The following is a 15,425-nucleotide window of genomic DNA, read 5'->3' as shown; positions in this document are numbered from 1 at the left end:
GGAACTATCATACACACTATCTACATTTACAAAACTATCTGCCATAACATGAAATGTTTTATACAGACATTCTTAAAATGTGTGTATTATTATGTTAGACTGTTATTTAGACCGTTTAAATCCGATGTAAGAAACATTTCCATTTATTATGTCGTGCAACACCCCTGTGTTTGAGATTGGTAGAGCCCGTTGAAACACAGCTAGGCGATCCAACAGAGCTGTCGCGCAGCGCAGTCTAATGAATTTATTCCTGCAGAATTGGCCAGGTAGGAGCACATTTGCTCTTTTTGCATTATTTTAATGATGATTAAGTAAATATGGATAAATGTTTGCGTCCTGAATTGACGTTTCATGTTCTTTCGTAGAGCCTTTTGATGGCTACACTGATGCTGCTTAGCTATTACTGTATTCATGTGTCTGTGTTATTATATTTATACGGTGTCTTCGGTGGTGTAAACTTATATTGCGGCGGTTTATCTTGTAATCTAGTCCTGAAATGTATTGTTGCCTTGCCTGCCGACCGTCATCGATGAAGAATGACCTGAACAATGGTAGTGTTGACGATGATGATGATGATGTAGGAGGAATTCAACCATGTGGTACGATGCTTTCATCTATTTAAACGACGAAACATAGCTGAAAGCTGCTGTCAGTGTCAGCTGTGACTGGCCCATTATTTTCATCCAACATTTCATCTATAGCAGTCTCTGGCCTAGTTTAGGACTGTATAATCATAGTGATGGAGTCAACAGTCTCATACCACACCTTAGTTCACAAAAATCCACCATACTTTATTATTGCAGGTATTTGTTTTCGTTCACATGAATGGTTGTAGTTATGCTCAGAGCTGGGTAGACTACTTACAGATTGTAGTCTGTTACTGTTTACAGATTACATGGTGAAAACTGTAGTTAGTAACAGTTAGTAATGTATTTTGACTACTTTTTAGATTACTTTTTATCAAACTTGTTTTAAGCTTACCATCAAATGTACCATATTGACATATAAAAAGCAAACAGAGAAAATATAAATATTTCTTTCTGTCTATCTTTGACAATATAATCAAAGCTAAATGGAATGACACACGGTAGCATTTTTAGAAAGGAAAATTTTAATGAGGAAAAATAATATGTAATCATGTAATCCATAAAAAAAGTAACAGTTTGAGCATTTTAAAATTTAAAAGTACTTAATTTTTGGAATCTGACTACATAATCCAGATTACATGTAATCAGTTACTACCCAGAACTGGTTATGTTAGATGTTAGATCCATGAAAATGGCTTAAATTCAAAGCAATCTTAAAATATTATTCATATTTAGGGATTTATGTGGCATAGCCAACATGCAGGAATTAGTTTTGTAATCTTGTGACAAATAACCATGAATCAGAGAACCTCATGACTGTGACAGGTGTATTTCTGCACTTGGCATAACCCTAAGAAAATTACTGATGCACATGTCTCAGAAATTCATTCAAATGTGTTTGATTTCAAATAAATAAATAGAAAAATTCAAATAAATTACTATTACTGAGCAAGGATGCATTAAAACAAAATTGAAAATGACAGTACAGATAAATGATTTCTATTTCAAATAAATGCCCTTTTTATTGATCAAAAACTCCTGAAAAGTGTATGACAGAAAAACCTTATTATTATTGCTTTTATTTATTATTTATTAATTTTATATATTATACATTTCTTCTTATTATCGGTTTCTTAGTATCTGTCTGTTTGTCTTGTTCTTAATTGTAGTCAGTGGATGAGATTCTTCTTTGAGCTCTCTTCTTGGATCAAGTGCGTCACAGCTGGAGCACATCTGTAGGTTATTCTCTTAACCATCATCCCAGTTCTCCGTTCAATGCCTAACACTGTGGAAAGTGAAGGCGCCAAGGTATCTGCTAGTACTGATCAGGAGGCCCCATCACGGGCCCCGGCCAGAGAGGATGAGCGTGAGCGCAGCTTCCTGAGTCCGATGACGCGTGATGCGCTGCGGGTACGACGGGCCTCCAGCGCAGAGCTCCAGCTTCCATGGACCTGCCCTGTAACACACTCCCGAGAGAAGTTCTACACCGTCTGCTCAGACTATGCGCTGCTCAACCGAGCCCGACCCATTAACACAACTGAAGATGCGCCACCGACCAATGCAGACACCACGTCATTAGTCAAGACCAGCGCTACAACCCCTTCCCAGAGTCACTCAGGGGGGAAAAGTGTGTCTGTAGATGGAAACTGTGATATGGAGATCGTGTCATCCAGCAACAAGCCTGTGCTCGCCTGGGAGATTGACACCTCTGATTTTGATGCAGTTTTAACACGGAAAGCCAGAACAAGTACGTGTCTTCAAATGTTGACTACTGTGTGTGTGTGTGTGTGTGTGTGTGTGTGTGTGTGTGTGTGTGTGTGTGTGTGTGTGTGTATATATATAGTTTTATTAACATGTAGCAGATTTGATAATTATTTATTTCATTCTGCTAAAGTCAGTAAAATCATTAATTGAGAATCTGTTGACAGCACTAATTATTATAATTTTTGTTTATTTTATTTTTTTTTTTAATTTTTTTTTTTTTTTTTTTTTTTTATTTTTTTGAGAATTTGAAGTTATATTTTGGAATTTTTTAATTTAGTTTTTTTTTTTTTTTTTTTATTTTTTCTTAAGTTTTATAAATGGATTTTAAAACATGAACATGAACAAAAGTTTTTGAACCGTAAACTTTTTAATGTTTTTTTAAAAAAAATTCTTCTGCTCACAATCCCTGCTTTTAAACATAGCAAAAGCAGTAATATTTCTACTATGTAAAATGACTGCTTTCTATATGAATATATTTTAAAATGAAATGTATTCTTGTGATCAAAGCTAAATTTTCAGCATCATTACTCCAGTCTTCAGTGTCACGTAATCCTTCAGAAATCATTCTAATATGCTGATTTGCTGTTCAAGAAACATTTAGTTTTTATTATTATTATTATTATTATTATTATTATTATCAATATTTAAAACAGTTGAGTAAATATTTTTTTTCAGGATTCTTTGATGAATAGAAATATCCAAAGATCACCATTTATCTGAAATAAAAACTTCTGTAACATTATACACTATACCATTCAAAACCTTGACATCAGTATAATTTATTTTATATTTTTAATTATAATTTTTTTGGTTAGCAAATTGATCAAAAGCTTCATAGCCCACAGTGAATGATGATAAAGACATTTATAATGCTACAAAAGATTTCTATTTCAGATAAATGCTGTTCTTCTGAACTTTCTATTCATTAAAAAAAACCTGAAAAAATTATACTCAGCTGTTTTTCCACATAATTCTAATAATAATTAATATAATAAGTGTTTTTTGAGCAGCAAATCAGAAAAGGATCATGTTACTGGAGTAATGATGCTAAAAATTCAGCTTTAAAATCAAAGGAATAAATTACATTTTAAAATGTATTCCAATAGCAAGCAGTTATTTTAAATAGTAAAAATATTTCACAATATTACTGCTTTTGCTGTGTTTTGGATCAAATAAATGCAGGCTTGGTGAGCAGAAGAGAATTCTCTTACTGTTCCTTACTGCTCAAAATCTTTTGACTGGTAGTGTGTATATTTCAGGACAGGGATCATCTTGTTTGGGGGTCCTTGCCATCAAAATTTTTGAAAACCCATGCTGTAGACCACATAATAACTTTATAAATATATTTTAAGGCTTAGGAACATGACAATAATGTTATTTTCAGTAAACCAATTATAAAATATGAAAAAAAAAGTTTTGTTTTCTTTAAACCAATTTATATATATATATATATATATATATATATATATATATATATATATATATATATAGTTTGCAAATATCAAAGTCATTTTAAATCTACAAGCTGTTGAGCAATAATATGCCAGGAAAACGAGCTCATACTGACCATCTGCTGTGGTTTATGTAACTCCAGCGATGGCCTTACTGACACTAGTAACTGTGTCACATGGTTTTCACCTCATTGTGAACAGACTATGTTTTAATTTGTAATTAATCCCAGATTTAGGGTTTATAGACCATGTAGAATGTGTTGGAAGTGTGCCATCACTCATTACTTGAACAAAAGAAGTCTAGGGATGTCTACAAGATTGCTGATCTGAGGAATCGTTGCCAAGACAAAGAGGATGGGGTTAATTTGGATTGTTAATGTTTATGATGTTTTTATACTTTTTGTGAAGATAATGGTTGAGCCTGCCTTTATCCCAACTCCAGCTAAGCCATTCCTCATTGCATTTTAAGAATCTACTTGATCCTAGTAGTGCATGTGAGTGCATGAGTCTAATATATTACTTAGAAAGTTATTAAAGGATTAGTTGTTTTTTTTTTTTGAGTTAATTTTTTAATAAATTCCTCTGTGTTGTTTTTAAGTTATTTTAAAGGAATTGCAGTATAATGAAATGTATTCATGTGAAAGGTTATTTGGAGGAGATCAAACAGAGAAAAGTCTTGGACCTCCGTAGATGGTAATTCACTCATTGGAAGGAGAAATGAGACTTAGAAGGAGTGCAGGTTTATTAAGTGTTCCCTCTAATGTTCTAGGTACTGCATCAGCCGCCCCCAGTATAAGACCTCATGTGGAATCTCCTCACTTGTCTCCTGTTGGAACTTTCTCTACAGTACTTTAGGAGCAGGCAGGTCTGTGTGTTCCTTGCTGAAATGTATGACCACATTTCTCATTTGATGACAATATTTCAGATTATAGAAATTGTGAATAGGGCTGTTCAAAAATATACAAAGGAATGGGTATTTTTAGGAGCAAAAACAGCACATTCATTTGATATATTTTAAGATTTGTAATCTGGTCTGGTAGAAATTGCAAAGAGTAATTTTAGGATTGTTTTTTTTTTTTCAGTCTCCCACCTATTTCTCAAGAAGATGCCCTGCACATACTTGGTTTCCAGCCTCCGTTTGAAGATATCAAGTTTGGACCATTCACTGGCAATGCCACTTTGATGCGGTAAGATTACTGTATTTATTGCTTTTCAACAGTTTCATGAATTCATTTTGGATCTTATTTTCATTACTTTACTGTTAGAAGGTTTGTAGTCTTGAAAGATGTCTCTTATGGTCACCATTTATTATATTTATTTGATCAAAATACAGACAAAACAGTAATATTTTGAAATATTAGTACAGTGTTCTCTAAAATAAAATGCATTTTATTCCTGTGATGGCAAAGCTGCATTTTAATCAGCCATTGCTCCAGTCTTGCATGATTCTTCAGAAATCATTGTAATATGCTGATTTGGTTCTTAAGAAACATTTCCTATTATTATCAATAATAAGAAGAGATGTGTTGCTTAATATTTTTTGTGGAAACTGTGATACATTTTTTCAAAATTATGTAATAGAAAGTTCAAAAGAACTGCATTTTGAAATAGAATTTTGTCACATTTGATTAATTGAATGCATGCTTGCTGAATAAAATTGTTTTTTTTATATATATTATATAATATATTGTATACATGTAATTAAAAAATACATGTTATGCTTGCTGAATAAAAGAATTATTTTGTTATATATATAAATAAAGAAAAAACTTACTGACCCCAAAGGTTTGCTTTGTCCTGTACATTTTCTATTTTTATACTGCTGCAGATGTTTGGGGATGCACTTACATTCTGTACAAACCTCATGGGAAGCACAAGACAGCGGGAGAGACAGGTGTGTGAATTTCCAATCATTTTTCATAAGAACAGAGGCTACAGCAGCATATTGTTCTTCAAATACACTTTTTATGTAGTTTGTTAAGCATACAGTATTTTAAATGTAATATCCAGTCTATAAATATTTCCTTATTCTTTATGTTTAGCTTTCTTTCAGATATAGTTTATATATTGTAAGAGCGCATTATATTGTGGTAGAGCATGTTTCTTCATTCTAGCTGAGGGGGCACTGCTGAAGCTGACGCAGGGACTTAAAGATGAATCCATGGCCTACATTTACCACTGTCAGAATCACTACTTCTGTCCTGTGGGCTATGAAGCTACACCACTAAAAGCAGCCAAAGCTTACAGGTATAACATACAGCAACTTTGGCTTTCATTTACTGCTGAATACTGACCCTGGGCCACACTTATTGTGGCGCACCAGCATCATATTCTCAAAAATCCTGAAAATGTAAACCATTAACCTCTACCACTTTTATAAGACCCTACTCTAATCGAGAATGAGTTTTTTGTCTTTACAGGGGGCCACTGCCGCTTAATGAGACGGAGCACTGGATTCTCATTGGTGAACCAAGCAGGAAACACCCTGCAATCCACTGTAAAAAGTATGCTTCATTTTATGGCATTGGTCAAAATATGAATAAAATATGATTCTGAATTTCTGACCTTGTTTACAATCAGATGGGCAGATATTGTGACGGATCTGAACACACAAAACCCAGAATACTTTGACATTCGCCACATAGAGAGAGGCATTCAGTATCGCAAAACCAAAAAGGTAAGGAACTTCAGGACTATGGTAATAGGATTTCTACAATAACCTAAATATTATAAAGAATTATGCGTTTAGGAAAGTGTCTAAATGTTGCATCCTGATTTCTTTATAGGTTGGAGGCAATCTGCATTGCATCATGGCCTTCCAGAGAGTCAACTGGCAAAAGTTGGGACCATGGGCACTGAATTTGGAAAATCTGAGGCATGATCTTCACCATCAGGCTCCAGAACACAGAGGTCAAGCTGCGCCAGAGGACGGTTCTGAGGAGCGAGCGGTGAAACGTCTGGGCAGATCCCTCAGTACGGGGAACAAGTCTGAGAATGCCTGGAAGCGTTTGTCCAACACAGCAGAGTACAGGCACAGAAGCTCTCCAGACAGTGACCTAGATGAAGACATAACTGACTAAATCAAAAGTGTCCAACCCTCCTCCTGAAGAGCCAATTGAGTTTTCACCGGTTTTAAACAAGAATATTTACCTTCCCATGTTGTTAGCAACAGTGGAAAGTTAGAATTGCATATCATAGATGAGGTTGCAAGCCAAATGGTGGGGTTAATGCTCTGGTAACCCATAAGGAAGAAGCCATCTGTGGAGGACGCCACAATTTTACAGCAAATTCCAGAGCCCTCAGTAATGTGGCATTAAATTAAGATTAGAAATACTTAACAATGGCCCTCTCTCCAAGACGTTGAGTCACATCCTGTAGGTCAAAATGCTGCTTTCTTGAAACATATTGTGGATAAACTAATCATTAAATAAATGTGCAATTAACTGCATTAAAGGTGTGGTAACATTTACCATTGTTCTGCAAATTTTCGCAGGTGAAATCCAGCAACTTCAATAGGAATCCTCACAATCAGGAATTTCAAGCAAGGGAGAAAGATTTCCCCAGCTTTTGACCAACAGAAAGCTGCTTGGTTTGAAAGTGACTACGCTTCATAGATTGCTACACTATACACAGTGGACAATTTTTTGCCTGCAAAAAGTACTAAGAATGTGAAGTGAATATTTAGCATCATTCCATTTCAGTTATATGCTATTTGGTGCATTTATATGCTACTGATGGTAGATCATTGGAGGACAGTATGGACTGAAAAATAACACCGTTCTTTATGAAGACTGGTTCTACTATTGTATAAACAAAAACGGCTTTATTATTGCAAGTCAAAAAAAAATACAAAGTAAGTCAAGGTCATCATAAAGATGTCAGACTGTTTAATAATGTGACCATTTGATATTTCAATGGATCTGATTGTGACAGTCCAATGAGATGGTGCCATCTTATTGTAACTAGCAACTTGAAAGATTACAATCACGTTCTTTGTGAAACGCTGTGAGCTAAGATTGCATGATTGCTTCCATGTCATGTGAATTGTGATTTGTTCTTGCTTTAACACAGCAACATCTAATGTATAATGTTCAAGTCATCACCAATCTCACACTCATGTGAATCTAGCGTGTTGGTTTTATTTTTATTTATAAATAAAACAAAATATTTATACACCTTCTTACACATCACTGCATTATTCCAGAATAAACTAAATGATGTCGTGGTGTTTGATGAGTCATGGCTATACATGTAGTTGTTCTTTCAGCTCAGTTATATCAGCAGGACCAACACGGCAGCAGCCACCTGTTGACACAAATCAGCTCTCTGTGAGTCAGCGCAAATGGAAAGAACAAGTCATAGTATAAGTTTACAGTACAGCTTATTTACTGGTACAAAACAATACCAACCAATCCACAAAGCCCCTTGGTCTTTCCAGTCGAGACTTAGTTTGGCAAATGACGTCTGTTTTTTAGTTTTCCATCTGAAATAGGCACAGAACAGCCACTTGCACAATCAAACTATTGAGACAAATCGGTAAATGAGTTCAGGGTTCCCACATATTTTCCTTTTGTGATTACTGGATTATGTAACATTTTTTTAAGGATCTTTTGCTCGCCAAGGCTTCATTTATTTGAAAAATTAATTGAAAAAATAAAAACTATAATGTTGTAAAATATTATTACAATTTAAAACAACTGTTAGTCTGTTTTAATATATTTTCAAATGTATTCATTTAATTCATGTGATGTTAAAACTGATTTTTTAACAGCCAAACCTCCAGTGTTCATTGTCTTTCAGAAATCATTCTAATATGCAGATCTGGTGCTCAAGAAACATTTATCAATGTTGAAAACAGTTGTATGAAATCTGTTTTGTTTTTTAAAATAACAAAAATTTCAGTTTTAAGCCCCTATGAAATGTTTTATTTTTTCTTAAATTAAATAGTTCAAAAGAACAGCCTTGATTAGAAACTGTATTACTTTGCTAAATGAGAGTATTTAAAAACATCAATCTGATCTCAAAAATATAAATAAAATGTAGAAAAGAGCAGTTATTTAAGATACGGGAAATTTATGATGATGAAACAATCAAATATAAATGTCCAGGTTTTTTTCCCAGGTCTGGAAATTATCATTTTAAAACATAACATTTTTCAATGGAAACAAAAATCAATGGCAATTCTAACTTTCTATTGTAACTTACTGATTAACCTTACCCTGTCTTTGGGTCCCATTCTTCTCCACTGTTAGGATAGACCACCCAGCCCAAATCTGCTTTCTTGTGTGACTTGGCTGACTCTAGAAGCGGTTTGACTAACGGAGCAGGACAGCAGTTCACCCCTACAGCCACCAGCTGTGAGGACCTACATGCCACCTGCACCGCCTCAGAAAATCTCCTCCCGCTTGAAATATTATGAATGTCCTGAAACACACGAACTGCATTAATAGCAATGTCTAACTCATGAGCATAAACAGTTGCAAGTGTTTTATGAATGAAATTTGCCATTAGATAACATAACATATAATGCAGTGTATCAGTCACCTTACAAGAAAAGGAAAGCCAGGCTTTAGCTTCTGGAAATTCTCTGAGAACTTCCACCAAAGCCTCCGCCTCTTTGAGACCTGGAATGGTCTCCATGGCAACAAGATCAGCTCCGGCTTTTACTAAGCACTGGATCTGTGGACGATGCCAGTCTTTCAACTCCTAGGACAAAAGAGAAAACATGCGGTTGAAATTCTTATGTGGTGGCGGCTTGGGTGGACAGAGAGCTTCATCCTGCATTACCTCCACTGTCATCTTCTCCTCATAGGCTCCTGTGTACTCTGACCCATCATGTAAAAACGCCCCATATGGACCCACTGAACCAGCAACCACAGGCTCTCTTCTGTTTTCTGGAGAAATTATTCATTTTTTAGATTAAACTTTAGCTGGTGTCTCTACATTTTTTTCAGAAACTAGATAGAATTCATGATTTAGTAGAGCTGGCTTGCACACACCTGACACAGTTGAAGACATGAACTCTCGGACGGTCTCTTTTGCCAGCTGAACCCCTGACATTATCATCTGCTGAGCCTCCTCAGGCCGGAGATCAAGATATTTCACAAACCCCTCAATGCTGGCCTGATATGTGGCTGTTGTTATAACATCAGAACCGCTTTGAAGATATCTATTAAAACAAGTTGAATCAATCATTCATCAAATATTAAATAGTTCTTTTCACAGAATAGAAGCATACAAATGATTGATAGGATGGAGAGATTTTTGGTTAGAAATTATAAAATGTAAATACAGGTATGAAGGAAAATATAAATGTGCATTCAAAACAAAGTTTGGGGTCATGAAGATGTTTTTGAATGAAGTCGTTTATGCCTACCATGGCTGCATTTATTTGATGTATTTTATTATATAAAAATACAGTAAAAAACTAAAATAGTGAAATTCTGTTAAAATCTACAATAACGGTTTACTATTTTAACTTTTTTTTTTTTTATCCACTGTGACGATAAAGCTGAATTTTCAGCAGCCATTACTCCAGTCTTTGATCAGATACATATTTTTGTCCAGAATTCTTTAATGAAAAGAAAGCATTTATTTGAAATAGTATGGTGATGCATTGCTGCCAAACACATGTTGTTTTTTCCACTCAACTATGTTGTAATAATGAGATGTTATGTGATTTTAACGTCATCTTTTCTCATAATGTTTATGTCATTATTACGACATAATTGACTGGAAAAAAATATTTGTGGCAGCAGTGCGTCCATAAAATAGATTTTTTTGTCTTGAATAATTTTGTAATTCAAGTGTCTTTTCTGCATTACATTTAACAGTTTTAAGCCCTTTGTAGTTTTTCACTTAAATATTCCTGTGGCCTACAAATCTATATATATTTTCCAAATATATATATTTTCCAAAAATAAAACAAAAATAATTAAATAAACCACTGTATGTATAATTAATACAGCAAACTTATTTTACATCAAGTATGCCATGTCACACTTCAGACATTGCTTGAAAACTCAGAACTCAGGTACAGAAAATAATAAAGCCTATAATTATGATTATGATTACCTGTAATGTACGTCCTTAATGGCTTGTGGGTTTGCATGCAAAATTCTTGCACTCCACAGTGGATCTCCCTGCAAATACAATACAAGCGTGATTAAACTTGTGATTGTTGACAATAAGTCTGTGTGATAGTACCTACCTGTAACTGAAATCCACTTGCTTCAAGCTCTGTTGCTAGACCTCCATCTAAAATGAATGGACTGGGATCCATTTTGACTGCTGTGGTTCGTGGAAAAACCTTTCAATTTTAAACCCCAACTAAACATTAAATCACTTAAATACAGCAAAAGACCTTTGTCTTACACTGTCACAGATTTGCTACTTTTTAAGCTAAACCTAAATTTAGAAGGATGTTAAATTGTAGCCAATAGCTTAATAGCCCTGGTAAGAAGCTCTGCATAACAACACCGAAGCGAAACTGGTGTCAAAGTCTACACCACAACAAACCCATGTGCGGGTGGCAGTTGGCGGTAAAGGTCAGAAACTACTTCCGGGTTACAGTAAGACTCGTATAAGCAAACTATTGGCGCCCTAAACGTCTGTTTACTCACCAGACTTTAAAATCGAAATAAGCTGAATGTTAAAACGCCACGCAGTATAGTTACGAGTTCACGGGAGGTAACGTTATGGTTTATTATTTTATTCTACGGTAGCCCGTTTGATATTGTTGCTATGGTGATGGGATTCAGCGAGGCTAAAGGAAGACAATCAACCGTCTGTTAAACAACAATCAACAAATATTATCATCCCTTTAAAGAATTCAGACATGGTAAGTGGGAGAGTATATTTTTCAGTTGTTTAGATATGAGTAATAAAGGACTCAACTCATATGATCATAAATGTTTGTTGTGGTTTTGGCGGAAGTCGTTTGCTTTTTAACACTAACGTTATACATTTTTCCAATAAAAGAAACTCAGGTCACATAAACCATTGAGATTAATTGTGTTGTCTGCACTAAATATAAAATACCATAAGTGCATTCTCATGTAAACATATACATGCGATGCATTAAGTCATAGCAAGTGAAGAAGCAAGTAATCTAAACGCATCTAGGCTATTTAAATCCTAGCTAAATGAAAATAATGCATAATCATTTACAAAGCAAATCAGTTTTGCAACGGCATTATTTGTAAACTAATAACTAAAAGCTCTCGCCATACTGAATGCTCTCATTTGTCTGCCACTAGATGTCAGCATTGGCCTCCTTGAGGTTCTTCGAGAAACAAAAGAAAGAAATCAAAAGCATGCTCTGACTGAATGTAGTTTTGGCAGGTTTCAGTAAGCTGCTTAACTGTTTTCCAACTCTATTTGAAAACTATCTGTCTGGCTCGAGGCTCTACAACATCATATTGAAGCTGGAGGATGTCATTTTCCACTGAAATTACAGATCCAGTTCAGTCAGAAGCTTTAATGTCATTAAGTGGAATGATATGCTTTTTTAGTGTCATTTGCTCAACAATCTAAACCTTGTTATTCTTTGGGTAACAGGATACTTTCACCGTCATCTACTTGCTCTGTTGTGCTCCTACACTGTTTATTTTCCAATTCACATTCTTTCTCCTTAAGTAGTGTGCATCGATCCATCTCCATGCAGACAGCATGAATTGTTTGCAGTGATAGCAGAGGGCAACAGCAGGTGTCTGAGAAAGTCTCAGCTTCCAAGAAGGGCTCTGAGAGGAAAGCCCTATTTTTCAGTGTTAGAGGTGGCAGATAAGCCCAGCTATTTCCAGTTCGATCTGGCCAGGATCATTAACCAGGGGTCTGTGATTTTGTTGTGCTGGAATGTTCATTTAGAGCCCCGCACCCCCTCAAAATGCCTTGATTCTTGCTTTCATTCCATTCAGATAAAAAATAGGGTTTTCATGATGCTTTTATTTAAGAACAACAACGACGGAGGAAAAGCTTTCCATATTTCTTCTTAGACTTACAGATGTCCTCAGGTAACTTTAGCCCCAGGCAGAATGTGGAAATATAGCCCCAATGTGCTGTAGGGGGTGACTACCCGCTGAAATGTACTCTTTCAGACTGGAAAAATGCCACCAAACACTGCAGTTGTCATGGTCTTGAAAATGTAGGCTAGCGTTTTAATATATCAGTTGTTTCTGTCTTATTATTTTTGTCTTGTTTTCCATTACAAATATCTAAACACTATTTAATCAAGAGACATTTACTTGAGAAGCAAACTGACTTGAGATATTTAAGTCTTGTTTAAAACAAAAAAAAAAATCTGTCAGTGGGGTAAGAAAAATGAACTTAATTTAGAGGGATTGATATATTTTCTTTTTTTAAGCATAAACTTGGATGCATTTTTTCAGAAAACAAGTCTTAATATATATTTTATTATTGCTTTTTTTTTAAATAGTCAAGTCACATAACGTATAATGCATAAGACAAATTTAAGTTCATCATTTCTTTTCCAAACAACGTTTAACAAAACAAAGAAAATGAAGAAAAAGAAAAGAAAGAAGCCACAAGTAATTTTCCTTAAAGTAAATGTATCTTTGATTACAAAAAAATATCAAAGTTTAAAAAAAAAAATAGATAGAATAATATAAGTAAATATTATTTTGTGTGTGTATTTTATTTGTGTAATTATTTTTATTCACTCTTAACATTTATTTTTACCTCTTGCTGACTGGTATAAGGCCTCATATGAGAGGTGATGATGACTATCAATTTCAGTACAGCACCTAAAACTTTTAGCTTTGGCACAAAACTTCACTGTAGAAATCCTAATGTGACACTAATACAGCCTCCAGATGTGATTTATGGTTTTCAGACCTGTGCCTCAGCGTATTTGTACAAAGAAGGCTGTTCATTGTCAATATTATCTCTGTCCCAGCTGACTGAGGGGTAAAAATAGCTCTTGTTTGGGGGAAGAGGCCCTGTTAGATTCAAGATAGCTCAATTACGTTACAGGGATTCTCACTGAGTCTCTACGGTTTGATGAATGAGAAAGCATTCGTTGTGTTGCAGATGCACTAATGAGCTGTTGTTAAATTAGTTAGGATAATGTGATGCCATGTTTGGGCTCAGTGTTGACATGTTGCCGCTTTGAATTAGCGGCATGTGGCCTGGAGGATGGATGGCATAGTGCCTATGCAACATTAAAGCACTGCCATTCTGATATATACTGATGATGATTATCTGCCAGTTATTATGTCAGTTATTATGAATATAAATGAATCTTATGAGTCACTGTTATAAGCCTGCTGTTATTTGCTTGAGTTTTGATGATCACTGATCAAATGTAGATTAATAGATAATTTCTCATGGCATCAGCTATATCACCCTGAATTACAGCCTGTGCTATGAATTTCACCCACAAGGTGGCGCTCTGTGGGGAACAAAGATCACACCAACATGCTTGCTCTCCATGTTTTGTTCAAGGGCACCTCTAAGTTAGTGTCAAGGTGAAACCAGCCACTCAATGGTGAAACAAACAACAGTCACACTCACAGATTTATATGCTGTCTATTTTAATAACTTATTACATACTTTGTTTTCAACAAGTCATGTATTAAATAACATACTCATGCAGTGTATATATATATACACTGCATTATATAATTGTTTAGTCACCATAGGTATCTTCCTAATTTGCATGCACTATTCTATGCCGTTTTGTAGTATAAATGGTGCAAGTAGTGTGCAGATTCAAACAATATGAAGTGCACTTTATTTACTTTTATTATAATTAGTTTTGTTGTTTTGTTTTATGGTTTTGTTTTGTTGGCAAGCATGGCTGGACATGAAAAAAATACATTAATTCATTAATATGGAGCTTTTTATTGCTTGTCACTTTTTAACTTTGTGTGGGGTTAGGACATTGTATTAGCATTTTAGGTTGTTTTGTGTTTTGTTTTCATTCTTTTTTTAGTAGTATAAATATAAAAGACCACTGTAAAAATTTTCAGAACTTATTTCGGAATTTATTTTATTCCATCTCCATCTCCCCCAGGCCCCATGAGTAGGCAATAGTATAAAGGCCCCTCCTCATCACATGGCCCCACACAACATTTCTTGGTTGCCACTCTAATGATGACTCTATGTATTTAAAATATATTTTGTGTAGTCTATTCATCTATTGATAGTTTCTATTTTTGTGCAGCCCTAATGTTTGCACAAGTGTGTAGCGCACAGTTTCAGCCGGGAGCAGTAGCTCCAGCAGCTGGACAATGGCTCCACATTTGCAGCGAAGCTCCCCAGGGGATCAAAGGGGTCTAAACCTCTGACTCCGCATGTTAGCAGACCCAGCTGCCTGTCTGTGTTGAGGGTCAGAGCACGGCTGTTGTGACTCCCTGTCCAAGAATGAGGGTCAGATCAATGATATTCCCCTGCCGTGCCTGGCTTGACTGTGTGTTTTGTTGTGTGTGTTGTGTTATGCACAGGATGAGCGCTTTGCCTTTCTGGCTGAGTGGTACGACCCAAGCGCTGCTCTCCTGCGACGATACCAGCTGCTCTACTACCCTAAAGATGGCTCCGTGGAGATGGTGCGTTCCTATACTCAGATTTCAGACCCTGACTTCTAGCTATGTTTGAGATTTGTCCA

The 15,425-nt window shown here is 35.3% G+C and overlaps 3 protein-coding genes across 3 annotated transcripts in view; 2 read left to right on the top strand and 1 right to left on the bottom strand.

The window, feature by feature from the left end:
* The first annotated feature begins 95 nt into the window (after window positions 1–95).
* On the top strand, window positions 96–7,975 carry LOC109079290 (basic immunoglobulin-like variable motif-containing protein). Its single transcript, XM_042725161.1, has 11 exons — window positions 96–266; window positions 1,757–2,496; window positions 4,447–4,495; window positions 4,572–4,667; window positions 4,885–4,989; window positions 5,068–5,099; window positions 5,631–5,696; window positions 5,917–6,049; window positions 6,223–6,306; window positions 6,383–6,479; window positions 6,589–7,975. The coding sequence occupies exons 2-11, from the start codon at window positions 1,863–1,865 to the stop codon at window positions 6,880–6,882; spliced, it is 1,590 nt and encodes a 529-aa protein (XP_042581095.1). The 5' UTR covers window positions 96–266; window positions 1,757–1,862; the 3' UTR covers window positions 6,883–7,975.
* Window positions 7,922–11,318, bottom strand: LOC109079292 (homocysteine S-methyltransferase YbgG-like). Its single transcript, XM_042725887.1, has 8 exons — window positions 11,013–11,318; window positions 10,877–10,944; window positions 9,802–9,971; window positions 9,590–9,696; window positions 9,347–9,508; window positions 9,021–9,226; window positions 8,212–8,285; window positions 7,922–8,107 (listed from the first exon to the last, which is right to left on the bottom strand). Exons 1-8 carry the CDS (start codon window positions 11,082–11,084, stop codon window positions 8,046–8,048), a joined length of 921 nt encoding a protein of 306 aa, XP_042581821.1. The 5' UTR covers window positions 11,085–11,318; the 3' UTR covers window positions 7,922–8,045.
* Window positions 11,319–11,365: 47 nt separating this feature from the next.
* Window positions 11,366–15,425, top strand: part of LOC109079280 (nucleoside diphosphate kinase 7) — a 33,509-nt gene continuing 29,449 nt past the window's right edge. The window contains exons 1-2 of the mRNA XM_042725886.1: window positions 11,366–11,642; window positions 15,265–15,366. Of these exons, the coding sequence (XP_042581820.1) occupies window positions 11,640–11,642; window positions 15,265–15,366 (105 nt within the window). The 5' untranslated portion in view covers window positions 11,366–11,639. The remainder of the gene's footprint in view (window positions 11,643–15,264; window positions 15,367–15,425) is intronic.

The sequence above is a fragment of the Cyprinus carpio genome, chromosome B6 (assembly GCF_018340385.1).
Source record: "Cyprinus carpio isolate SPL01 chromosome B6, ASM1834038v1, whole genome shotgun sequence".
Classification (NCBI taxonomy): Eukaryota; Metazoa; Chordata; class Actinopteri; order Cypriniformes; family Cyprinidae; genus Cyprinus; species Cyprinus carpio.
The sequence above is the reverse complement of the archived record's forward strand: the minus strand, read 5'-3'. Positions and strand labels throughout refer to the sequence as shown.